Here is a 27,941-nt window from a genome sequence, read left to right as displayed (position 1 = left end):
TTTCACTAAACCAACAAGAGAACGACATTATGGATGTCCCCAGATACAGGCAGAGGTCATCTTTACCACTCTTATCACCGCCCACCACTGCCTCCTGAAAGATGTCTGTATTTGCACTGCTAGGCATGAGGCCGAATGTCGTACTGATGGTCGCCTGACACATTTCAAACTTTCACTAATGATAAAAACAAGGTTTCGGGAAAATGGCGTCCAAATCACGCAGGTGGCCACCAGTCTCACGCCTGACAAACAAAGACACGTGCACAAAACTTTGCGAAAAGAGCAAGGCAGCCTTATTAGGGCAAGAAACTCCACCTGCCTCTACCAGTGTGATAAACAATTAGGCATCTCCCTGAGATCTTCTCTCCCAGGCAGCCTTTAGGACAGTGCGTGCTGCCCGGAGAAAACACCAAGACTGGTTTAATGAGGATGGCTCTGAAATCTACGAGCTACCCGCAGCCGAACAAGCAGTTTATCAGCAGCACTTTACCGACTGTCACGACCCCGATTAAAGAGATGCTTAGCAAAGGTGAGGTCACCTTCTACGGAACACAGAGCCAGCTGAGAGGCATGCGTGACAAGTAGTGGGGCGGCAAGAGGGAACAAAGAAGATCAAGGTTCTATGAAAGGAAACCAAATGGAGGAATTCCGCACCTCTTTGAGAAGTCCGCAGGGGAGCAGACATATTTCTCCACCCCACCACTGCAGACAAAGAAGTAATTTTTTAAAAAAAGACAACAGGGCTTCAGTGATTTCCTGAAAACTCCTTCCACCATTCAGAATGATAGGAGAGAACCCTTTGGGCAGAGCACAGCACTTATGTACACATCTGTAATTTATTTATTTATGTCTGACACCCACCCCCACCTCCAGACTGTAAACTTGTTGTGGGCATGGAATGTGTCTTTATTGCAGTACTGTACTCTCCCAAGCGCTCAGTACAGTGCTCTGCACACAGTAAGCTCTCAATAAATACCATTGAATGAATGAATGAAAATGAATGAAAATACACAGAAGAGTACACAAGGGTTAAAAGGGAATAGTATTTGTTAAGTGCTTACTATGTGCCAGGCACTGTACTAAGCACTAGGGTAGACAGAAGGTAATCAGGTTGGACAAAGTCCCTGTCCCACATAATCTTAATTCCCATTTTACAGATGAGATAACTAATGCACAGAGAAGTGAAGTGACTTGCCCAAGGTCACACCCCAGACAAGTGACAGAGCCGGTACTGGAACCCAGGTCCTCCTGACTCCCAGGTCCGTGCCCTATCCACTAGGCCATGCTACTTCCCTAAGAGACCCGATCCCTGCCTTCAAGGAGCTTTCTATCTGGAGGGGAGAGATAGGCACAAAAATAAATTACGGGTAGGGGGAAATGGGCACATTTAAAAATGTGTAAATAAGTGCTACATGGGTTTTGGAGGTGGTGTGTACCCAAGTCCTTCGGTCCTGCAGAAGTGCTGGAGTGATATTTGATGGGGAATAGCATGGGGAGACGAGAGATGAATCAGGGAGGGCCACTGGGAGGAGTTAAGATTTTAAAAGGCTTTGAAGATGGGGTGAGCAATGGTTTGCTGGATGTGAATGGGAAGGGAGTTCCAGGCAGGAGAGGGGAAGGCCACAAGAAGCCAACGAACAGAGGTGAGAACGAGGCATGGTGAGTAAGCTGACACTGGAGGAGCAAAATATGCAAGCTAATTGTAAGAGCAGCACAGCAAGGATACGTGGGGGGAGGAGAGAGTCAACTGAGTGCCTGTCTTCAAGCATGGAAGAGACATGACCTTAAACGTCTATCCAAGCTTGGCCTCAACATATGGAACACGGAGTTAAATGTCACAGGATCAACCAGACGATCACCACCTTCAAGAAGGAAGGTGGAAGATCAAACTGCAGCAACTACTGAGGAATCTCACAGTTCCATAGAATCAAACCAGAACTCTTTCAGTCTGCTAAAGATTGTTACCCGCAATGTTACTTTAGGCCACAGTATGGCACCGAGGATGTGATCTTCACAGCAACTGAAAGGCAGGTTATGTGCGGGAAGAAGCAGTATCAAGGCTGCTTTCCTAGCCCACACAAAAGCGTTTGATCTCAGCCACAGAAGTTCCTCAAGATGCTGAGACTGTTCCTTGTGGGCACGATTGTTTGGGCTAAGTGTAGAAGATGCCTTATCTGCCCTCCCCTCCTCCATCACCAATGGAAAACTGGGCTGTAGTTCCAGCACACTCGATTTCTTCTGCTCTACTGGGGGATTCAATGGGGAAACTGGACAGTAATGTTAGAATGTGTTTCTAATCCTCCCAGAAACTCTTCCAACTCAATGGGCTCTTGGCATCACTGGAGATATTGGAGACAGTTATGCAATCAATTATACGCAAATGGCTGCTGCACCCTAGAGGCACACCCACAATAAGACCCACGCAAACACACACACACACACACACACACACACACACACACACAAACATTTGTGGACTCTTTTGAAGATGCATCAACGTAGGAGCACAATAGTGCCACAAAATGTCTTTGATGCATAAAGCCAACTCATATTACAATGACTTGCGACCAAAATTAGCCTCCCCCGGGCTAGCTTTAATTTTCCTCTTTACTTATCCTAAATACATTCTCTATTGAACCAACGAATGACAGCAACCACATTAAACTCCCTCGGGCTGAAATGCATTAGAAAAGATGGAAACTACAGAAAACCTGAATATACACATTTCCATTTTAACAGACTGGCAGAAGCTAAATTAAAATGAGGTTGGCCAGCTACGATGTATTTCATCTCCAGTACATTGCATGAGGCATTTTTAACACTTTTGAAAGCACACACACTAAGGGAGGTGAGCCACAATAAAAAGAAAACACTGGATTACTTAAAACACTTAAGAAACATGTGTGCATGGATAGCATTTAAGTGGGAGAGGATTTTAAGTCACACACTAACCAAATAGTCCTTTTAAAGAGGGAGATTGGATGAGGTGGGCATGAGCTGGGAGACAAAGAGGAGCTCCACTACAAAAGTGCACCAAAATCTGTTATTTATTCTGGCTCCAAATCCTAAAATGAGGTTCCCAAGATACTCCACCCACCCACCATCCCTCCTTATTCCACACAACTCCCCCATAACAGGAAGCAGAAGCTTCACCAGAAAACATGGAGTACTTGTGGAAAAAAAAAGACTCAAAAGTTATCAAAATTCCCAGAAGGTGAACCAAATGCAAAAGAGATGAGGGTGGAAGGAAGGGAACTTCCATTTTTTGTACAGAGACTAATTGATGAAGTTCTGGATGACATTATGTGCACTTTTCCTTAGGAAATGTGTGCACGTTTCCTTTTCCTTCAATCTGATGAGCTCTGATCACTTACTGACAGGTAGGTGAACCTTCAAGGAACTGTACAAATCTCACAGGCAGATTATGACATTTCCAAAAGGGGGAAAAAAATAAAGCCACAAGAATTATGGGAGGTCAACAGTAATGAATTATAAAAAGCTTCCAGGAAACCTGGCCCAATTCCCACTGTTTTTCACAACTGTATGAGGTAGGAATAATTACATTGTTTTGTTCTCTCCACTCTGGAGCTTCAAAGTCATGACATCAAACCTACATTCCTGCTTTCCCCAGAGCTAGAGGGCATTACTCACTAATATAGTACATCTTTTCAACCTTGGGTGCAGCTGAAGCAGCTTCTAACGTTTTTGCTCAAGGGGGAGGAAGGCGGGAGCCATTTTACCTTTAAATTTATGGGTGAGTTTGGTGAGGCACTGGGAGAGTTTTCCGCTCGTGACTTTGGTAAAGGGAACTTTTTTTTTCTGGTCAAGGCAAACTAGTTTATTTTAAAATATTCACCTCAATAAACATTCCCAACCAAAGCAGTCTGCAAATTCACACATGGAAATGTTCAATGGATGCTTTTGAACTATCCAAAACCGATGTTGTTGCAAAATAGGTGCTCCAGGCAAAGAGCATTTAAATCCACGCTAAAATTGTCAGAAAATCAAGTTCCCATAATAATCATGATAAAATACCTGAATTGGTGGAATGCTTTCTCGATTTTTAACTTTTCCTAAGTGCTTTCACATTCATTAGCTCAAGGAAGCCAGCAGAGTCTTTGGGAGACTGTCAAAAGGAGTGGCAACAGTGTGGTTTATATCAGGCTCCGGACCAAAGGAAAGGTCTACAGAGCCGTGGTACTGTCCAACTTATTCTATAGCTGAGGGATCTGCCTGGACAGAGTCAAGGGCAGTTCCACTAGTTTCACTTCCAAGCTATACTCAACACCATATGGCAGGATGGCCCAGGCCTGGGAATCAGAGGACCTGGGTTCTAGTGCCGGCTCCGCCACTCATCTGCTAGGCGACCTTGGGCAAGTAATAATTGTGTTCTCTCACCTACTTAGACTGTGTGCCTCATGTGGAATGAGTACTGGACCTTATCTGATTAGCTTGTATCCACCCCAGTGCTTAGCATAGTGCTTGGCACATAATAAATGCTTATCAAATACCACAGTTATTATTATTTTTGTCATTATTATTAATTACAAAAGCAACAGCAGAGCCCAGCATGTTCAAACAAATAAGCAAAAAGAAGAGACAGAGAACATCTGAGAACCAATAATTTTCTTTGATTGATGAACTAAACCAACATTCGTTGAGCTCTGCTTATGCGCAATTAATTTGCAATACATCCATCACTTTAGCAACTAGGAAAATTTTCTACAAAAAAAGATAGTATCCAGGTATATTTGACACCAAAATTTATACAAACCAGAAAGCCATTATGTATAAAATAAAGGATAACTGAATTTCAGAAAACAAAGTCAATTTAAGACTATGAGCCCTATGAGGGACAGGGACTATTTCCAACCTGATTATCTTGTATCTACCCCTATGTTTAGTACAGTGCTTGGCACATAGTAAGTGCTTACCAAGAACCATAAAAAAACCATAGTCACTGAAATATAATGATGATGATGATGACGATGACCCAAAGAATTCTACCTAAAGTTCTTTTTAAAATGGTTGTCAACCAACTCTGTCATATTGTACTCTCCCAAGCGCTTAGTACAGTGCTCTCCACACAGTTAGCGCTCAATAAACACCATTCATGAAGTGAAGGAAAGAAGACCGGGATTGTTTCCACCTTAATGAAAACTAAATAAAACTTTCAATAAGATTTCTAAGATCACCTCCGAGAGAAAAGATGCATTTGGTATAGCAGGTTGTACTACCGACACCTTAACTCTTTTCAAGATAGGGAAGAGACTTCTAGGACCACATAATTGAAATGTCACTGTTTGCCAGCATAAATAATTAGCTTTTAAAATGTGTTAACGCACTTGAAGTCAAGTAGAGCCTTTTGTAATAATCATGATGCATTACAGCAATATCCATGACAGAAAAAAGAAAAAAATTAAAACTTTGATTTCACCTTAAAAAGAGGCATATCCCAGAGCCCTATTTAAAAGGAAGACTTGTCAGACACATTTATTACAGAAACCATTGCTTTTATATTTTAGTTACTTACATTTCTTAAAATAATAATAAAACCACCTCCAAAAAAATTAATGTTCTTATTTTCAGCAATCACAATTTCCTACACTTCACAGAATTTCATGCCATTTTTAGAGGCAGATCAAGTCTACAGAAAGTAAAATTGCATTAAGCGGTTTCCTAAAGAGGTTCAGTGGTATCTTTTCTTATGAAACGACAAGAGAAAAAGGGTTACATGTGGGCTGGCTATAATAGGTTGGATTATTAAAATACTTTTATCCTAAGATTACTGGAATTCAGAAAGGATATTAAAAATTAACTTATCTAATTTCAATCCAAGCTTCACACTGATTTCATTCATATATTCTACATCTACATTTTCTTTCATATGCCAAGAGTGACAGCTGATCAGAATTTGTAACACGAAAAAATTAATGGAAGAGTCCAGAAGAAAAGGGGGCTATATTACAGACATATCCAGATCGTGAACACTAAAATAAAGACATAAGGCTCGACAATTCTTCCCACATTATTTGCTGCTTTACCCCTGTGTACTTAGCTCCACCACTGAGGCCTCATCCAATCACTGTCCGATCCCAGCTGGTTATCAACAGGGGGGCTTGGGGTAGGGAGAGGAGGCTGCCAATCGAGAATGTGAAGGGATAGGGGACAGTAATGAAGGCAACAGCTCTCAGCCAGAGGCAATAGCTGTTGTTGAGACTGAAGATAAATAGAAATATTAAGATGGTGGGGGTGGAGGATGGGGAAATAGGAGGGGGCTGAGTTTGGAGGGGGAGAAAACAAAAAAGCCACTACAAGCAGGGGAGGGGAAGGGGGGGGCAGGAAGTTGGAGAGTGGAGCTTAGTACAGTGAGTTTTACACATTAGGCGTTCAATAATATGATGGAATGAATGAATAAATGAATTTTGAAGGTAACGCTGACTTACCTGTTGGACTGGGTTGCCACCTCGAGGCTGGATCTGAAAAAGAATATAACTCTTTTTAGGTATGTAAAGGAAACAAGATGTAGCCACCTTTTCGAGGAAAATAACTCAGCTGGACCATGGAGTATAGCTAAACCATTATTCCTGAATTGTCATTTTCATCACCACTGATCAATATTTTTGAGGAGCTAATGGGTAAGGGTCAGTATTCTCCAATTAATCAATCAATCAATGGCATTTACTGAGCACTTACTGAGTGCAGAGCACTGTACTAAGTGTTTGGGAAAGATGATAGACATGATCCCTGTCCACAAGGAGCTTCAAATCTAGAGGAGGAGCTTAGCATTTTCTTGAGCATCATGCCCAGATGGGCAAAAGAATCAGATGATCAACAAATGTCATATAAACTACATATGACTGAAAAGACTGAGCAGTCTCTCAAACCAATTTCAAGATCTGCTTTAGCTACTGCTCCCCTACAGAACTGTCTTTTCTTAATTTGAGAGGCAGCATGGCCGAGAGCCCAAGCCTGGGAATCAGACGGCCTGGGTCCCAATCCTGGCTCCTCCGCTTCCCTACTGGGTCATGTTGAGCAAGTCTCTTACCTTCTCTAGGCCTCAGTTTCCTCAACTGTAAAATGAGGATTAAATTTCCCATTCTCCATCCCTCTTAGACTGTGAGACCCTTGTGGGCAGGGACTGTGTCTGACCTGATTCTTTTATATCTGCCTCAGGGCTTAGTAGAGTGCTTGGCACAATAGTATATGCTTAACAAACACCACAAGTATTAGTATTAATTTTCCTTTCTATTACTTCTCAGCCAGTGTTCCAGGTTCCTCGTTCAAGTACTATGCAACAAAGGAAGAGAAATCCGCAGAAAAAAATGATAGTTATTGAGGGACAGGCAAACAGTGCATTTGACTCAACAAAACCAACTTCCTCCACCTCTGAAATACCACATCCCACTTGATCCTATTTCCTAGATCAATCAATCAATCAATCCTATTTATGGAGCACTTGCCGTGTGCAGGACACTGTATAAAGCACTCAGGGGAGTACTGCAGCTCAGTCAATTGCCTTTCTATGCCTTCTCCCCGCCCTCTCATGGGGGTGGAGGATTTGGGAGATAGAAAGTGGCTGAGTGTGGACAGGGTAAGGGGGAGAACGAAAAAGCCACTAGAAGCAAGGAAGTGGAAGGTGGGCAGGAAATTGGAGAGTGGTGCTTAGTGCAGTGCTTGACACACAGTAAGTGCTCAATAAATACAATAGAATGAATGAATAAATGAATTTCTAAGGTAACTTTGACTCACCTGTTGAGCTGGGCTGCCGCCTTGAGGCTGGATCTGAAAAAGAGTATAATCTGTTGTAGGAAAGTATAGAAAACATGATGTAGCCAACTTTTTGAGGAAAATAACCCAGGTGGACCCAACCATTACTCTTGAATTGTCATTTTCATCACCACTGAACAATATTTTTGAGGAACTAATGGATATGGGTCAGTATTCACCAATCAATCAATCAATGGCATTTATTGAGCACTTAGTGAGTGCAGAGTACTGTACTAAGTGCTTGGGAAAGGTGGTAGATATGATCCCTGTCCACAAGGAGCTTTGAATCTAGAGGAGGAGCTTAGCAACTTCCTAAGCATCATGCCCAGATGGCCAAAAGAATCAGATGATCAACAAATGTCACATAAACTGCATATGACTGCAAAGACTGAGCAGTCTCTCAAGCCAATTTCAAGATCTGCTTAGCTACTGCTTCCTTACAGAGATGTCTTTTCTTAATTTGAGAGGCAGCATGGCCAAGAGTCAGAGCCTGGGAATCAGAAGGCCTGGGTCCTAATCCTGGCTCCTCCACTTACCTACTGGGTAATCATAAGCAAGTCATTTACCTTCTCTGGGCCTCAGTTTCCTCATCTAATTCAATGATTTTAATTTAATAAGGATTAAATTACCTGTTCTCCCTCCCACTTAGACTCTGAGGCCCATGCTGGGGAGTGACTGTGTCTGACCCGATTCTTTTGTATCTGCCTCAGCACTTAGTACAGTGCTTGGCATGTAGTATGCGCTTAACAAATACCACAATTATTATTAACTTTCCCTTATAGTCCTTCTCAACCAGGGTTCCGGATTTCTTATTCGAGAAATAAGCAATAGAGCAAGAGATACCTGCAGAACAAATGAAGGCTATTGATGAACCAGAGAACACTGCACTTGGCACAACAAAACCAACTTCTTCCACCACTGAAATACTATATCCCGCTTGATCATATATCCTAGATCAATCAATCAATCGATCAATCACTCAGTTGTATTTATGGGGCATTGCTGTGTTCAGGGCACTGTACTAAGTGCTTGGAAGAATACAATATAACAGAATTGTAGACATGTTCTCTGCCCATAAGGAACTTGGAGTCTAGGGGAGGAGGCAGACATTAAAAAGAGGCATATCCAGAGATTATTAAAAGGAAGAGGTGTCAGACACATTTATTAAAGAAACCATGACTTTCATATTTTATTTACTTACACTTCTCAAAATAATAAATTAAAACACCTCCAGAAAAATTAATGTTCTTATTTTCAACAATCACAATTTTCTATGCTTCACAGAATTTCATGCCATTTTTAGAGGCAGATCAAGTCTACAGAAAGTGAAATTGCATCGAGTGGCTTCCTAAAGAGGTTTAGTCATATCTTTTCTTATGAAATGACAAGAAAGAATAAGGGCTTTATGTGGGCTGCCTATAATATATTGTATTATTAAAATATTTTTATCCTGAGTACTCGGGAATTCAGAAAGGATATTAAAAAATTAACTTATCTGATTTCACTCCAAGCTACACACTGATTTCATTCATATATTTGTACATCTACATTTTCTTTCATATTCCAAAATGAGAGTGCCAGCTGATCAGAATTTGTAGCATGAAAAAAATTAATGGAAGAGTCCAGAAGAAAAGGGGCTATATACAGGCATAACCCAGATCATGAACCCCCAGAAAGGACATACACGACTCGGCGATACTTCCCACATTATTTGCTGATTTACCCCAGTGTACAAAACCCACTGACGCCTCATCCAATCACTGCAGGTGAATTTGCTCCCTATACTCTCTCCCCACCCTCTGCATCCGGCTTCCTTCTCACTCCCTTCTATTTCGAGCAGTTGTCCTACACCCCAAACTCATCCCCCCAACCTCTGTTTTCCCAGTAGTGTTTAAAACTGGTGATATTCACACCACCTTCACCTTCCCTTCCCACCTGTAACTCCATCCCTGTAGCCCTGCCTTGGGAATGGGGACAGAAACGGATCAGGCCAGGATGGGAGCAACTGCCAGCACTACAGGCGTAGCAGCCAAAGTCAACGCACTGACCAACCCCTTTCCCTGTCCGATCCCGGCTGGTTATCAACAGCTGGGCTAGGGGAAGGAAGAGGAGGCTGCCAGCTGGGAATGCAAAGGGATAGGGGATGGATACCCAAGGCAAGCAGCTCTTGGCCAGAGGCAATAGCTATTGTTGTGACTAATAATAATAATAATGGCATTTATTAAGCGCTTACTCTGTGCAAAGCACTGTTCTAAGCTCTGGGGAAGTTACAAGGTGATCAGGTTGTCCCACGAGGGGCTCACAGTCTTTAATCCCCATTTTACAGATGAGGTAACTGAGGCCCAGGGAAGTTAAGTGACTTGCCCAAAGTCACACAGCTGACAATTGGTGGAGCCGGGATTTGAACCCATAACCTCTGACTCCAAAGACCGTGTTCTTTCCACTGAGCCACGCTACTAAGACCATGGGGGTGGAGGATGGGGGAGAGAGGAGGAGGCTGAGTTTGGAGGGGGATGTGGAGAGAACATAAAAGCCACTAGAAGAAGGGGAGGGGAAGAGGGGCAGGAAGCTGGAGAATGGAAAGGATTTTGAAGGTAACTCTGCCTTACCTGTTGGGCTTGGTTGCTGCCTGGAGGCTGGATCTGAAAAACAATATATTCCATCTAAGGAAAATATAGGAAACTGTATCCCATGATATAACCAACTTTTCGAAGAAAATAAGCTGGCTGGACCTTGGGGTACAGCTGAACCATTCATCTTAAATTGTCATTTTCAATACCATTGAACAATATTTTTTGAGGAGCTAATGGGTGCCAGTATTTTCCAACCAACCAATCAGTCAATGGGATTTAGTAAATGCTTATGAAGTGCAGGGGGAAAATAGTAGACAAGATCCCTGTCCACAAGGGGCTTCCAGTCTACAGCAGGAGCTTAGAATTTTCCTGAGCAACATGCCCAAACTGGCAAAAGAATTTAAATGAGCAACAAATATCATAGAATTTTCATATGAGTGCAAAGATTGAGCAGTCTCTCAGGCCAATTTCAAGATAATCTTTAGCCTCTGCTCCTTTCAGAGCTGTCCTTTCTTAATTTGAGAGGCAGAATGGCCAAGAGCCCAAGCTGGGAATCAGATGGCCTGGGTCCTAATCCTGACTCTGCCACTTGCCTGCCAAGTCATACTGAGCAAGTTTCTTACCATCTCTGGGCTTCAGTTTCCTCATCTGTAAAATGAGGATTAAGTTTCTTGTTCTCCATCTTGGACTTTGAGCTACATATTGGGACAGGGACTATGTCTGGTGTGATTCTTCTGTATTTGCCTCAGCACTTAGTAGAGTGCTTGGCACATAGTATATGCTTAACAAATACCACAATTATTATTATTAAATTTCCTTTAATTCCTTCTCAACCAGGGTTCCAGGTTTCTCATTCGAGAACTATGCAACGGAGCAACAGAAACTGGCAGAACAAATGAAGGCTATTGATGGCCAGGCAAACAATGCAACAACAAAACCAACTTCCTCCACCACTGAAATACCACATCCCACTTGATCCTATATTCTAGATCAATCAATCAACCTATCCTATTTATGGAGTACTTTCTCTGAGTTTCAGTTTCCTCATCTGTAAAATGAGGACTAAATTATCTGCTCTCCCTTCCACGTAGACTCTGAGATGCACGTGGGGCAGGGACTGTGTCTGACCTAATTTTTTTGTATCTGCCTCAGGGCTTAGTAGAGTGCTTGGCACATAGTATATGCTGAACAAACACCACAAGTATTAGTATTAATTTTCCTTTCTATTACTTCTCAGCCAGGGTTCCAGGTTCCTCATTCAAGTACTAAGCAACAAAGCAAGAGAAACCCGCAGAAAAAAATGAAAGCTACTGAGGGCCAGGTGAACAGTGCATTTGACTCAACAAAACCAATTTCCTCCAACTCTGAAATACCACATCCCACTTGATCCTATTTCCTAGATCAATCAATCAATCCTATTCATGGAGCACTTGCTGTGTGCAGGACACTGTACAAAGTGCTTAGGAGAGTACTGCAGCTCAGTCAATTGTCTTTCTATGCCTTCTCCCCGTCCTCTCGTGAGGGTGGAGGATTTGGGAGATAGGAAGCGCCTGAGTACAGAGAGGGTAAAGGAGGGAACAAAATAGTCACTAGAAGCAGGGGAGTGGAAAGGGGGGCAGGAAGTTGGAGAGTGGTGCGTAGTACAGTGCTTTGCAAATGGTAAGTACTCAATAAATATGATGGAATGAATGAATAAATGAATTTCGAAGGTAACTTTGACTCACCTGTTGGGCTGGGTTGCTGCCTTGAAGCTGGCTCTGAAAAAACATATAATCCATCACAGGTAAGTACAGGAAACTATACCCGATGATGTAGCCACCTCTTCAAGGAAAATAACCCAACTGTACGAAGGGGTACAGCTGAACTATTAGTCTTGAAATGTTATTTTCATCACCACCGAACAATATTTTTTGAGGAGCCAATGGGTCAGGGTCACTATTCTCCAATTAATCAATGGTATTTACTGAGCACTTAGTATGTACAGAGCACTGTACTAGGAGCTTGGGAGACATGGTACTAACACTGCAGGTCAATTTCCTCCATACGTGCCCTTCCCCGGGGTCCCACGCCCTTCTCATTCGCTTCTGTTTTGAGCAGTTTTTCCTGCTCCGCTCCTGCACCCCAAACTCATCCCCCCAACCTCTGTTTTCCCAGTATTTTTTTTAAAGTAATGATGTGTATGCCACCTCCACCTTCCCTTCCCACTTGTAGCTCACCCCTCTAGCCCTGCCTTGGGAATGGGGACAGGAATGGATCAGGCCAGAATGGGAGCAACTGCCAGTACTGCAGGCGTGCCAGGCAAAGTCAACGCCCTGACCATCCCCTTTCCCTGTCCAATCCCAGCTGGTTATCAACAGCTGGACTTCAGAGATGGAAATGGGGCTGCCAGCCGGGAATGCAAAGGGATAGGGGACAGTCCCAAAGGCAGCTGCTCTCAGTCAGAGGCAATAGCTGTTGCTGTGACTGAAGATAAACAGAAATATTAACAGCGTGGAGGAGAGGGGACATTGGGGAGATAAGAGGGTGATGAGTTTGGAGGGGGAGGGAGAGAGAACAAAAAATCCACTAGAAGCAAGGGAGGGGAAGCAGGGCAGGAAGCTGTAGAATGGGAAAGGATTTCGAAGGTAACTCAGACTTACCTGTTGGCCTTGCTCGTTTCCTGGAGGCTGGCTCTGAAAAAGAATATAATCCACTGCAGGTAAGTATGGGAAACTGAAACCCAGGACATAGCTCTACCTTTTCATGGAAAATAACCCGACTATACCACGGGGTACAGCTGAACCATTAGGCCTGAAGTGTCATTTTCATCACTACTGAACAATATTTTGGGGGGAGCCAATGGGTATGGGTCAGTATTCTGCAGTCAATCAATGCTAATTATCCAGAGTTTAATGTGTGCAGAGCACTGTACTGACTGCTTGGGAAACATGGTAAAGATGATATTAACTGCGTGGGAAAGGGGAGGGGGAGAATACAAAAAAGCCACTAGAAGCAGGGGAGGAGAAGGGGGACAGGAAGCTGGAGAGTGGGAAAGGATTTTGAAGGTAACTGTGATTTACCTGTTGGCCTTGGACATTGCCTTGAGGCTGGCTCTGAAAAAGAATATAATCCATTGTGGGTAAGATGGTAAAGATGTAGGAAAGATGGTAAAGATTGTATTAACTGCTTAGGAAAGGGGAGGGGGAGAGTACAAAAAAGCCACTAGAAGCTGGAGAGTGGGAAAGGATTTCGAAGGTAACTGTGACTTACTTGTGGGCCTTGGTCGTTGCATCGAGACTGGCCCTGAAAAAGAATATAATCCATTGTACACAAGTGTAGGAAACTGTACCCCATGATGTAATCACCTTTTAAAGGAAAACGACCCGGCTGGACCATGGGGGTCCAGCTGAACCATTAGGATTGATTTGTCATTTTCATCACCACTGAACAATATTTTTGAGGAGCCAATGGGTAGGGGTCAGTATCTCCAGTCAATCAATCAATGTTACTTATTCAGAGCTTATTGAGTGCAGAGCACTACATTAGCTGCTTGGGAAAGATGGTATTAACTGCTTGGGAAAGGGTAGGGGAAGAGTACAAAAAAGCCACTAGAAGCAGGGGAGGGGAAGGGGGACAGGAAGCTGGAGAGTGGGAAAGGATATCAAAGGTAACTGTGATTTACCTATTGGCATTGGACGTTGCCTCGAGGCTGGCTCTGAGAAAGAATATAATCCATTGTAGGTAAGATGGTAAAGATGTAGGAAAGATGGGAAAGATGGTATTAACTGCTTGGGAAAGGGGGAGGGGAGAGTTAAAAAAAGTCACTAGAAGCAGGGGAGGAGAAGGGGGACAGGAAGCTGGAGAGTGGGAAAGGATTTCAAAGATAACTGTGATTTACCTGTTGGCCTTGGTTGGTGCCCTGAGGCTGGCTCTGAAAAAGAATATAATCCAGTGTAGGTAAGTAGAGGAAACTACCCCATGATGTAGCCACCTTTTCAAGGAAAATAACCCGACTGGACCATGGAGGCACAGCTGAACTATTAGTCTTGAACTGTCATTTTCATCACCACTGATCAATATTTTTTGAGGAGCTAATGGGTAAGGGTCAGTATTTTCCAACTGACCATTCAGTGATATTGAGGGCTTACTGTTTGCAGAGCACTGTACTAACTGCTTCAGAAAGATATTAGACATGATCCCTGTCCATAAGGAGCTTACAGTCTACAGGAGGGTTTAGCATTTTCCTGAGTATCATGCCCAGATGGGGAAAAGAATTAGATGAGCAACAAATGTCATATAATCTGCATATGACTGCATAGACTGCGCAGTCTCTGAGGCCAATTTCAAGATAAGCTTTAGCTCCTGCTCCCCTACAGAGCTGTCTTTTCTCAATTTGAGAGACAACATGGCCGAGAGCCTGTGCCTGGGAATCAGAAGATCTGGGTCCTAATCCTGGCTCTGCCACTTGCCTGCCGAATACTGTTGAGCAAGTCTTCTCTGGGCCTTCTCTGGGCCTCAGTTTCCTCATCTGTAAAATGAGGATTAAATTTCCTGTTCTCCATCCCACTTAGACTGTGAGACCCTGGTGGGCAGGGACTGTGTCTGACCTGATTCTTTTATATCTGCCTCAGCACTTAGTAGAGTGCTTGGCACATTGTATATGCTTGTCAAATACCACAATTATTATTATTAATTTTCCTTTCTATTCTTCTTCAGCCAGGGTTCCAAGTTTCTCATTCAAGAACTATGCAAAAGAGCAAGAGAAACCTGCAGAACAAATGAAGGCTATTGATAGTTCAGGGAACAGTGCATTTGGCTCAACAAAACTAATAATAATAATAATAATAATAATGGCATTTATTAAGTGCTTACTATGTGCAAAGCACTGTTCTAAGCGCTGATTCTAAGTTCTAAGTTCCCAAGCTGTTCTAACTTCCTCCACCACTGAGATATTGCATCCCACTTGATCCTAGGTCCTAGATCAATCAATCAATCCTATTTATGGAGCACCTGCTGCGTGCAGGGCACAGAACTAAGCAATTGGGAGAGTACAATACAAGAGAGTTGGTAGACACTCTTCCTGCCCACAAGGAGCTTACAGTCTAGAGGTGGAGATAATCATTAATATAAATCAATAAATTACAGATGTGCGCACAAATGTTGTAGGGCTGAGGGCGGTGCAAATCCCCATCCCCAGTGACTTGCTGAATCATTCCAATACCATCTATTCATTAAGAAAGGAACTGGAGTGTGAAGGGGATGGTCAACTGCTCACCAGTTCATCTTCAAAACTTTTAGGCTCTCAAGAAAAGGCAGCTGTTTATAGAGGCAGCTCAATTCTACAGAAAGTAAAATTGCATTGAGTGGCTTCCTAAAGAGGTTTAGTCATATCTTTTCTTATGAAACAACAAGAAAGAGAATAAGGGCAATATGTGGGCTGGCTATAATACGTTGGATTATTAAAATATTTTTATCCTGAGAATACTCAAATTCAGAGAGGATATTAAAAATTAACTTATCCGATTTCAATCCAAGCTACACACTGCCTTCATTCATTTATTGGTACTTTAACATTTTCTTTCACATTCCCAAACAAGAGCGCCAGCTGATCAGAATTTGTAACATGGAATATTAATGGAAGAGTCTAGAAGAAAAGGGGGCTATATACAGGCATACCCAGATCATGGACACCCCAAGTACATACAACTCAGGGAGATTTCCCACACTATTTGCTGATTTAACCCAGTGTACATAGCCCCACCCGATGCCTCAGCCAATCACTGCAGGTCAATTTCCTCCCTACGCCTCCTCTCTCCCCCTCATCCCACACCCATCTCACTGTCTCCTGCTTTGAATAGTTTTCCTGCCCTGCTCCTGCACCCTAAACTCATCCTCCCAACCTGTTTTCCCAGTATTTTTTTACACTAGTGACGTGCACACCACCTCCAACTTCCTCTTCCCACTTGTAGCTCCACCCCTGCCTTGGGAATGGGGACAGGAATGGACCAGAGCAGGATGGGAGCAACAGCTGGTAATGCAGGTGTGACAGCCAGGATCGACGCACTGACCAGCCCCTTTCCCTGTCTGATCCCAGCTGGTTATCAACAGCTGGGCTTCAGGGAAGGAGGGGGTGCTGCCAGCCGGGAATGTAAAGGGAGGGGGGGGGGGATGGTACACAAAGCAGCAGCTCTCAGCCAGAGGCAATAGCCATTGCTGAGACTGAAGATAAATGGAAATATTAAGAGCGTGGTGAGGAGATGGGGGGGGGGGGGTAGGAGGGGGCTGAGTTTGGGGGGGGGGAGAAAAAAAGCCATTAGAAGCAGGGGAGGGGAAGGGGGACAAGAAGCTGGAGAGCAGGAAATGATTTTGAAGGTAACAGTAACTTACCTGTTGGTCTTGGTCGCTGCCTCGAGGCTGGCTCTGAAAAAGAATATAATCCGTTGTATGTAAGTAGAGGAAACTGTAGCCCATGGTGTAGCCGCCTTTTCAAGGAAAATAATCTGGCTGAACCATGGGGGTACAGCTGAATTAGGAGTCTTGAATTGTCATTTTCATCACCACTGAACAAAACTTTTTTAGGAGCCAATAGGTAAGGATCAGTATTCTCCAATAAATCAATCAGTGGTACTGAGGGCTTAGGGTTTGCACAGCACTGTATTAATTGCTTCGAAAAGAGGGTTTACATGATCCCTGTCCACAAGGAGCTTGGTGTCTACAAGAGGAGCTTAGCATTTTCCTGAGCATCATGCCCAGATGGGCAAAAGAATTCAATGAGCAACAAATGTCATATAATCTGCGTATGACTGCAAAGACTGAGCAGTCTCTCAGGCCAATTTCAAGATAAGCTTTAGATACTGCTCCCCTACAGAGCTGTCTTTTCTTAATTGAGAGGCAGCGTGGCCGAGAGCCCAAGCCTGGGAATCAGAAGGCCCGGGTCCTAATCCTGGCTCCTCCCCTTGCCTGCTGGGTCCTGTTGAGCAAGTCTCTTACCTTCTCTGGGCCTCTCTTTCCTCAACTGTAAAACGAGGATTAAATTACCTGTTCTCCATCCCACTTAGACTGTGAGACGCTTGTGGGGCAGGGACCATGTCTGACCTGAGTCTTTTGTATCTGCCTCAGAGTTTAGTAGAGTAGCAATGATGATGATGGTTGTGGTATTTGTTAAGTGCTTACTATGTGCTAGGAACTGTACTAAGTGCTTCCTCCTACTTAGACTAGGAGTGCCATCTTTGACAGGGACATGGTTCAACCTGACAATCTTACATCTACCCCAGCGCTTAGTAAGGTGCCTGGCACATAGTAAGTGCTTAACAAATACCACAATTATTATCATTTTCATTCAGAAATTCTGCGGTTGAATCTCTGCCTATCAATGCAATTCAAGTGGGTCTTCTCTGATTACAGTATTTTCTTCTCATTTTTTTTTTAATTTTTGACCACAGATGAACTTTCTTTCAACAGTTCTAAAAACGGGAACTGAAAATGCTTTCAAAACTGGACAGCTTTTCAATCCAGTTGCAACTGCTGCTTCAGTAATTACCCCTTGATCCTGCAACTCAGTTCTTTCAAATCCCTCACACTATAATCAAAACCAAATGGCACAGTAATCAAGGTAAATTCACCTACCACTTCCAAAGCAGCTTTGTTCACATTGGGCTGCCTGCCATTTCCTTGACTGATGGCACTGAAATTAGTCTTCCACAACATTATCTGGAGAAACAACAGTTTGTTATGCATACTGGGGAATCAAAATATACACCATCTAAATCTGACATAGAAATATGGATATACACCTGGCCAGGACCCAAATGAGTTTGAGGAATGTCCAAAGGAAATTACAGTGGGAATAAAATAAATATATTGACTTTTTTCTCTCCTTTCTATTCCATATTTTTGGCAGGGCAATCTGTGTTTGTAGGGAACGCCAAAGATATTCGCTAAAATCTGCCCTTTCCTCTCCATCCAAACTGCTACCATGTTAATCCAAGCAATTATCCTGTCCCGCCCTGATTACTGTATCACTCTCCTTGCTGACCTCCCTGCCTTCTGTCTCTCCCCACTCCACTCCATACTTCACTCTGCTGCCCAGATCTCTGTACTACAAAAACATTCAATCCCATGTTTCCGCACTCAAGAACCTCCAGTGGTTGCCAATCCACCTCCACATCAAACAGAAACTGCTCACCATTGGCTTGAAGGTCCTCAGTCACCTTGCCCCCTGCTACCTCACCTCGCTGCTCTCCTACTACAACCCAGCCCGCACACTTCGCTCCTCTGGTGCCAACCTACTCTCTGTACCTCCATCTCGTCTATCTCACTGCCGACCTCTCACCCACGCCCTGCCTCTGGCCTGGAACGCCCTCCCTCTTCATCTCTGACAGATGATCACTCTCCCCACCTTCAAAGCCATATTGAAGGCACACCTCCAAGAGGTCTCCCTTAAGCCCTTGTTTCCTCTTCTCCCACTCCCTTCTGCCTCACCCTGATTTGTTCCCTTTATTCACCCCCCCAACACTTAAGTACATACCAATAATTGATTTATTTATATTAATGTCTATCTCATCCTCCATACTCTAAGCTCATTATGGGAAGGGAACATGTCTACCAACTCTTTTACTGTACTTTCCCAAGCACTCAGTAGAGTGCTCTGCACACAGTAAGCACTCAATAAATATGATTGATTGATTGATTACAGGTGGCCGCATTGGTGAACTTTATCCTAAGTACGCGCTTAACACACACCACAATTATCATTACAGTCCTTTGAAGATGCTGCTAAACGCAGATCACCTAATTTTGTTTTATGGTTAATGACTGTCTAACCTAAAGGCTGCCATACTTACCCACTGCTTTCAATGTGAGACTTTCTTTCTTCCTGGGTCGACTTTTCTAACATTTAACAGTATTCTCCTAAAGTTCAAAAAATAATTGTAACACTTACTTGTTTATCGGTACTCCCTGAAGCAAAGAACTCTCCTGATCTTGAAAAAGCAACACAAGTAGCTGGTCCCTATTGAAGAAAAAGGAAAAACAGCTTATCATTTCGAAAGAAGCCTGCAACGCTTACAGGTTGGAGGTAAAGTGGCGTTAGGCCCCACGTCCTTAAGAAACGTGCTTTCTCGGAAACAAATGCTATACTGAAACGATTGGTTCCCACTGATCTAATGCCACTGAATTGAGGTCTGCCCTTAGGAGAAGCAGGGGAAATAGCCCAAGGTGCTTTCAACCGTCAGTTCCCTCCTCCTCCATCCTCTGTTCTGTCTCTCCCGCAATTACTCTTTCAGAAACTGTCCTTGCTTGTTTCAAGAACGGCTCTTGGCAAAGCTTGACTCCATGGGCGAGAAGCTCAATTACCCAGGCACAACTCCACAGAGCAGAAATCCAAACATGTGATCTGAAGAGATATACAGAAACTCTTGTCACTCCTGTCGATATCGGCTAATAAGACAACTAACATCAAACCTACTTTCCTCCAACCTATCTGTTCTTCTCTCTCATAGGAAGGTTTGGCTGGAAAAATTAATTCTATCTTTATTTGGTAAGCCTCAAACTACTTATTCACTGTTTCTCAGGAATTGGTGAAAGAAGAACAGAAGCACTGGGTCATATACTCATAAAATTCAATTGAGCCACGGGACTAATACAGAGACATAAATTCTTCACTCTCGGAGTACAATTCATTACTGAGGGATCAACAGAACAAGAATTGTTCTAACAATTAAAATATCACTCGTTCCCTTTTCTTGGTAATGAGATACCCATTCTAAATAGCACTCAAAATTCTATTTGTAAAATCAAAAGAAAGTTCTTGCGAATAAAGGAAATAAAGTAATTACACTTAGGTCTGCCAGTGCTTCTTACAGAAACACATGGGTAGCAATATGTGACCAAGATTTTGAAAGATATGCAAAACAGAGTTTGTAGGACTGAAGATGAATAAAGATGTTCTGTGCAACATTTTGTACATCCTGGGCACAAAAAGTCTCCATCACATTTCATATTATCAAATCTTCCTTTCTAACATTAAATACTCAAAGATGTGCTGGGAAGATCACACACCAAAAAAAAACCAAAACATGTTTCCGGACAGCCAAAATATCAATTAATTAGCTATGATTAAGGATATTTCAGTGAAAAACCTTCACTTTGAGGGGCAATATGAAAACACTTTAACCAGTGAAATTTCCATCCCACACCTGTTCAAACCTGTATTCCCTTGGCAGAAGGGTGGAGGAAAAAGTTGGATGAGAAACAGAGTAACAATAACTACACCCTTTAAAAAGAGAATCAGTATATCGGTGCATTGGAATGGAGTACACAAAGATCAGGTGACCATTTACACAAATTTCACTAAAAACGCTAAGTTGCAAGTCAATTTACGAAGTACAATTCATACTTATTTTGGGGGGTGCTCTGAAGAGAAAAAGGAAAAGGAGAAATAGAAGGTGTTAGCAGAAAGCAACATAAACCTAGTGAGGGCAGAACTTGTACCACCAGGAGAAATGGTTTCAAAGCCACATACTATTTAGTTCCACTTCCAAGTCTTTCCTGGGAAGCATTTCATCCACACAGAGAAGCAGAGTAGCCTAGTGGAAAGAGCCTGGGCCTGGGAGGCAGAGGACTTGGGTTCTAATCCTGGCTCTGCCACCTGTCTGCTGTGTGATCTTAGGCAAGTCACTTCACTTCACTAGGCCTGTTTCTTCATCTGTAAAATGGGGACTAGATCCTACTTCCTCCTACTTAGACTGTGAGGCCCACGTGGAAAAAGGGCTGTGCCCAATCTGATTAGCTTGTATCTACCCCAGTGCTTAGTACAGTGCTTGGCACACAGTAAGCACTTAACAAGTACCACAAAAAAAATAATATATTCACTTGATTTACATACCTTTTTGGGCTGTTTCAAGCCCCAGCCACCTCCTCTTATGCTGCTACTCACCACTAGAGCCTCAAGGCAACCGTAGCCAGAACCCTGGTGAGTAGCATTTGGCCAGATGGCAACCAATACAGAGCCACCAAGCAGCTGCTAGGAATCAGGTGGACCCCAGAACCAATTAGGAAGTTTAACTGGAGGTGGCAGAATCTTGGACTAAAGCCCTTGCTTATACAATCTCAACAAGATGAATAGCAATTGATATACTATGAGTCTCTACTGTTTCTGGCATGAAAACAAGGTTGCAGATGTCTGTGCCATTACAAACCCATAGTTTCCAGGGGAGAGTTGGGATTTTTTGGTAGCCTTTTCTTGGCCAAAGGGTGGGCGAGTGCCCCATGCAAAACTAGCCAGAGATTCCCCTACCACCTGAATAAAGGAAGAGATGGCCATATCTCAAAGGGAGTACAAAATTCTAGAAACATTTGGTGTAGGATCTTTGTGTGCAGTGCTGAGTGGCTTCTGCAAGGTAGTGTAAGTGCAATATTTTATGACATCCAAAACCATGAGTCACCGATTCATTCCTAACTTGAAATATTTACCATATTAAAGTCTGCACGTCCCATACACCAAAAGACTACAGTGTTCTTAGAAAAGAATGAGAGGCATTTTTTAAAAAAATCCCACTTGTCTTAAGTTTCTTGATAATAGGCAAGTGCAAATGTCCTCACCATTCCAACAACAGTGAGTTCACTGGCATAGATACAATTACTGTGAACTTTTGGCTGGCGGTCTGGAATTTTATACAACCTTTCAAAAACAAGGGCCCAACATACTTCTTAGGAAATTAGTGGGTACGCCTGTAGGAAATAGGCTATGATGCACAGACATCCAGGACCAATCCATCCAACTGCACCCTGAAAGAAAAGATCAGTGGGTCCACTTCTGTCTCAACATTTATAAGAACACGCCAACTCTGTTACCTTCCTCCCCATCAATAATAATTAGGATATTAAACATTTCTTGTGTGCCAAGCACAGTGCTAAGTGCTGGAGTAAATACAAGCTAATCAGGTCAGACACAGTTTCTGTCCAGAACAGGGCTCACGGTATCAATCCCCATTTTACAGATGAGGTAACTGAGGCCTGAGAAATGATGTGACTTGCCCAAGGTCTCACAGCTGACAAGTGGCAGAGCCGGAATTAGAACCCAGGTCCTTCTGATTCCCGGGCTTCTTCTCCGGCCACTAAGCAATGCCGCTGGTTTGTTATGCACTGTGTGCCTGGCTCTGTAATAAATGCTGGGACAGACAAAATATAATCAAGTCAGAGATGGTCCTTGACTCATGTGAGGCTCACAGTCCAAGTAGGAGAGAATTAATGGTATTTACTGAGTGCTTACCATACACAGAGCACTGTACTAAGTGCCTGAGAAAGTACAATGGGACAGAGTTGGTAGACTCAAACCCTGTCCACAAGGAGTTTACAGTCTACAGGGGTAGACAGACATGAAAAAAAGTGCCCCACAGCAACCCCTGTTTCCTCAAGCAGAGGGGAAAGCAGAGTTTGTGAGTGGTGGGTACACTGTATATCTTTGTGGAGAGGGTGGAAAAAGGTAAGGGATTGTGGGGGAAAGATGTTTTTTTTTTTAATTTCCCAGGAGAACTTCTGGCTGGTATGAATGCTACTTTTCTATGCATTGGTCATATTGAGAGCTTTAGTTTAGAGAGTAGGGCCTGGTATGTCTTCAATCCAATCTGCGCTTGGACTTGCTCACTTGATTCACCCCTCCCTCAGCCTCAGAGCAGTTATGTACATAACCGTAAGTTTATTTATATTAATGCCTGTCTCCCTCTCTAGACTGTAGGCTTGTTGTGGGCAGGGAACATATCTTTGGCCGTAGCTCCCATTAAAAAAATGTCATTTCTGATGTAAACCCTCTCAGGGGTTCAACCAGCTGTTTCCCCAGAAAGGCAGAAGGCTTCTTCCCATTCTTCTGCCCCACCACTGCAATTTTACCCACTCTCTGTCCTTAAACCCCTCTAATTGTGGTGGAGAAACGGGGAGGCAAGTCTGTATATGGGTGACCTGTCGCCCACCCAATTCCAACACTGTACTAGACATTTTTATGACCTTTTTTGAATGTTCATGACTGAGCCTTCTTTTGCCACAGTGCCGATGAGGCACCAGAGTTGAGAGGGACCCAAGAGGGGAAAGCAAAGGGTCTGGAGCAAGAGGACAGGGGGAGAAGGAAGGGGATTCTAAAAATGTCCTAGCAATGGGCAAAGTTAACATTCTTCCACAAAATGGCGGCTCTGACATCATCACATCAATGCTGCGTGCTCAATGTGGCATATGAGATGTCACATGTCCAATACCTGGGAGGACTGTCAGTAGCCCCCTCTCTGTAGCCCCAACTGAACACACAAGCCACCTCTGCAGGAGACCTTTACTCCAAGCACCAGTTGTGACACTTGGCTTAACAATCTCTGTATCCCATCGTATTTTCTCAAGTATTTCACCCTTTTTCGTGTTGACAGATTGCAAAATGTTAACAAGGAATTCTGCAGCCCAGAAAAAAACATTAAGCATCGACTTTCACTGACCTGGTATAAGAGGTTAATTAGGTACATCATTATCCCAGGTAAACAGAGGGAGAAATTGAGATAAAGGATATGTCTGCAGAGGGGGGGGAACGGGGTGTTTTGGAGATCATTTTTCAGAAGAAAACTTCACTTTAGTCCTGAATCTGCAAGCATGTGTCTGATAAGTATAGGTGTCTAATGATAGCAGTGTTTGAGCCATGTGGCACAGAAAACTAACGCAACCACATGTCCTGACTCCAAGCTCACCCGAGAACCTAGGTGCCAATGAATTTCTCTGACTAAAGATTATTTTGGACTTTCTCTTTTTTAGGTTCATGCCTTTGGCACCCTCAAGTGTTTTAGGGCTTTCTCCAGTGTTCAGGCAGTTTGGTAGACGAGTGTGGGAGGGGTGAGTGTGGGTGACGGGATCTGTCCAATCAGGACAAATACCAAAGGAGGCGATCCCCTAGCAATCCTACCTTTCCTTCATAAGCACCAGTGAGGCCTACCACATTGCACTGTCAATAGAGTCCTAGCTGCCAAACCTACTTTCACAAGCTTGCTCTCAAGTCAGGCTGTGTAAGGGCGGATCCCTTTGCTGACCTAAGATGTAAGCCGTGGGCTGCCAACGTTGAGATTGTGAGTGCATCCAGGAGGTTTTGGCAGGTGGAAACTGGTGCTGATGATCACAAGCTGGCGCCTGGCACACTCACTGAGTGGGAGTCATTCGCCAACCCCATGGGGTGTCTGATGTTGGCATTCCTGCATGAAGTCTGCCCCATTCAGTGTAGAATCTTTTTTTTCTCAAAGGGTATTTAAGTGCAACGCAGGTCATCATTGTGGGGGAATAATAATAATTATAATTGTGGTATTACTTAAGCACTTATGTGCCAAGCACTGTACAAGGCACTAAGGTAGATTCAAGCTAATCAGGTTGGACTCGGTCCATGTCCCACAGGGGCTCCCAGCCTTAATCCCCATTTTACCGATGAGGGACCTGAGGCCCAGAGAAGTTAAGTGACTTGACCAAGGTCACACAGCAGACGAGAGGCAGAGCCGGGGTCGGAACCCAGGTCCTTCTGACGCCCATGCCTGTGCTCCATCCACTAGACCATACTGCTTCTTGTTCTAAAGAGGGATGGCCTCTCCAGAAGAAGGAGAACCCAATACCCATCTCTGTGAGTCATCCTTCCTAGTTTCATCGAGCACTGTGATAGCAGCTCTGGCCTGTTCGCATGCTACAAGTTCTGTTCTTCATTCAGAGTGATGACCTTTTTTTTAATGGTATTTTTAAGCACTTTACTATGTGCCAGGCACTGTACTAAGTGCTGGGATAGATTCAAGCTAATCAGGTTGGACACGGTCCATGTCCCACATGGGACTCACAGTTTTAATCCTCATTTTACAGATGTGATGACAGAGAAAAGAAATGACTTGCACAAGGTCACACAGCAGACAAGTGGTGGAGCTAAGATTAGAACCCAGGTCCGACTGACTCCCAAGCCCACGCTCTATCCACTAGGCCATGCTGCTTCTCTTTTCACCATCATGTAGTGTCCCGAGATTCCCCAATGTGATGGTTCTTTTCTCATTATTCTTGCTGCTTTAAGTTTGGGTAGGGGTGTACAGCTTGCTCACCAATCAGAACAACAAACACGACATTCCCCTCTCTTGCAAAAAGTTACAAGAGTTACAAGGACTCTGACGTCATGTGGGGTCATGATCCTGAACTAGGTCTCCCCAATAAAAAAATGTGCATTTCTGGCAAATTACTCTCCTCTGATAACCTGGCAATATCAGGCCCTGTTGGTTTGGGACTTCAGGTGAGCAGCTCAAAAGTGATCAAAAGTGATCCACACAAGCCAAAGTCCTTCCTCCTGTTCAAATGGCTAACTGCAGTCACATCCGATTTGAGAACGCAGAACTCCTAAAGGTCCAAATTGGAGGGTTGGAGGGGAAGGAGCTGGCTGGGAGAAGACAAACACAACTTAACCAAGTGCTCTTTTAAAAGAATTCCCAGAGGGCTTTCAAAGATCTGACTTCCTGCTGATGTCTGGTCTAGTAAATGTACGTAGTTCTACCTCAAAGTCCTGACAGTCTCAGAGGCATCAAATCATGCTTAAAGTACATAGGGTGGGAGAAGGGATTAACAGATTTTGTAATGATGACAGGATGACAGAACGGGAAGTCTAAAGATACTTTCTACGAGTATTGACGGGGAGGAGACAAACTGTTCTGTCCCAGGAATAATGAGGTGCATTAGGGACTGAATGAAGTCTTATGACACCTATTAGACAATGACTTTGTCGACCATCTCTGGGTGACTACGGCAGAGCTTTGCCTACATCAGGCTCCGATTTCCCAAGAAGAGATATACAACCAAGGCTTCTGGTAAAAGGCTATTTACTAGCTCAACCTGCCCTGAAAAAAATAATAGCGAAAAGATGTTTAGAAGTACAAAGTCTGAAGAGAGGGGAAAAAAGAGAGACAGAAGAAAAGAAACTTCTCACACCACACTCCAGGTTATCACTTCCCACCTGCTCCCACTCAATTTTCTACCGACGAGTTAACACACTTTATAGCTGGGAAGGAGCTGCTATAATGGCATCCCATTTGTGGTCTCCAAAAATAACTTACTCATTTTCTCTCCCCTGATGCTTTGGCAAAGGTTAGGCTTCTGAGGGGGTTTTTTTGGCAGGTGGGGGTTGCATTTGGAAAAACACAGCCTACATGCTGCCTTCATCAACCCTGGAGCCCACTACCCAGAGAAACCAAACTGCCAAGGGAAAAGGATCAGACAGTTTGGAAGAGGAATGAAACGAAACTCTAACAGATAAAAGGGCAAATTCATTAACCACATGCTCTTATAATGAAACAGAGGCATAATAAAATAGAAGCAGCATGGGCTAATAGAGAACGGGCCTGGGAGTCGGAGGACCTGGGTTGTAATCCTGGCTCCACCACTTGTCTGCTGTCTTGGGCAAGTCACTTAGCTTCTCTGTGCCTCAGTTACCTCATTTGCAAAACAGGGATTAAGATTCGGAGCCCCATGTGGAACACGGACTGTGCCCAACCTGATGCGGTTGTATCTACCCCAGCGCTTAGTACAGTGCCTGGCATGTAGTAAGCACTTTAAAAAAAATACCATAAAAAAGACCCGTATTCAAACTTGGGCCCGTGGGTTTGGCATTTTTGAAATGAATCCTTATTCGGAGTGGCAACAAATTTATACAGCCAGTCACTCAACAAATATGCTTTGAGCACCCACAGGCTGTATGCGGAGCAATGAACTAGAAGACACTCTAGGGCTATGTCATAGAGATTAGACAGTATCACTGCCTTCAAAGGAGGTCCAGTCTAAATAGGCCAGGGAAGGTAAGCCTAGACATCCACAAAGATGTGTACTGGTGAACAGAATCAATCAATTGTATTTATTGAGCGCTTACGGTGTGCAGAGCACTGTTCTAAGCACTTGGGAGAGCACAATATGAGACACATTCCCTGCCCACAACGTGTTTACAATCTAGTCTGTGGTTTAAAGGAAGGGAGGAATGTGTTGTGGCAAATTGACAGGGGGCTAGTCCAACTTCTGGGATGGGCCCCAAGATGGGAGGAGAAGGATTGAGTGTAGGGACCCATCAGCAAGAAAGCAAGCCTAGCTGAAAAGAAGACTGAGGCCTGAGGCTTGGTGACAACTGAGAACAAAGTAAAGCAAATCAACACAGAGCTGGAGGGAGCCAAGGAAGGATTTTTAGTGTAGGGTGACTTGCACATGTTTGAAGGCTGAGGGACAGGAGCCATCAGAGGGTGAGAGATTGAAGTCGACAGTTAGAGAGTTAGAGATGAGGGCAAGTGGCTTTTTTGGAAGAGAGAGGGATGGCGCCAGAGGAACAGGTAGCAGGGGGAGATTTTGAAAACAGGCGGGAGATCACCTCTTGAGAGACAGCTGGGAATGAAGAGAGTGAATACTGCGATTGGAGGGAGTTAGGGAGGTGAGTGGAGAACTTTAGGAAGCTCACGCCTACTAGCTTCATTTTTTTTCCTCAACAAAAGTTGGTGAAGCCATTCGGGGCAAGAGAGGTGGAAGGTCGTTCCTTCCCCCCCACCCCCACCCCGCCCCACCACCACCCAGCACTCTTGCCATTCACAGTTCCTTTCCCGTCTG

At 43.8% G+C, this 27,941-nt stretch overlaps 1 protein-coding gene across 2 annotated transcripts in view; it reads right to left on the bottom strand.

Moving 5' to 3' along the window:
* The window catches only part of POC1A (POC1 centriolar protein A), a 108,198-nt gene that overhangs the window by 50,455 nt on the left and 29,802 nt on the right, over positions 1-27,941 (bottom strand). The window contains exons 8-18 of one of the 2 annotated variants that reach the window (XM_038771245.1): positions 19,264-19,332; positions 17,949-18,032; positions 16,710-16,742; positions 14,221-14,253; positions 13,593-13,625; positions 13,403-13,435; positions 12,983-13,015; positions 12,068-12,100; positions 10,380-10,412; positions 7,753-7,785; positions 6,447-6,479 (exon numbers count right to left, since the gene is read on the bottom strand). In XM_038771245.1, the coding sequence (XP_038627173.1) occupies positions 6,447-6,479; positions 7,753-7,785; positions 10,380-10,412; positions 12,068-12,100; positions 12,983-13,015; positions 13,403-13,435; positions 13,593-13,625; positions 14,221-14,253; positions 16,710-16,742; positions 17,949-18,032; positions 19,264-19,332 (450 nt within the window). The remainder of the gene's footprint in view (positions 1-6,446; positions 6,480-7,752; positions 7,786-10,379; positions 10,413-12,067; positions 12,101-12,982; positions 13,016-13,402; positions 13,436-13,592; positions 13,626-14,220; positions 14,254-16,709; positions 16,743-17,948; positions 18,033-19,263; positions 19,333-27,941) is intronic. The other variant, XM_038771246.1, reaches the window with a different exon arrangement.

The sequence above is a fragment of the Tachyglossus aculeatus genome, chromosome X2, assembly GCF_015852505.1.
Source record: "Tachyglossus aculeatus isolate mTacAcu1 chromosome X2, mTacAcu1.pri, whole genome shotgun sequence".
NCBI lineage: Eukaryota > Metazoa > Chordata > Mammalia > Monotremata > Tachyglossidae > Tachyglossus > Tachyglossus aculeatus.
The sequence above is the reverse complement of the archived record's forward strand: the minus strand, read 5'-3'. Positions and strand labels throughout refer to the sequence as shown.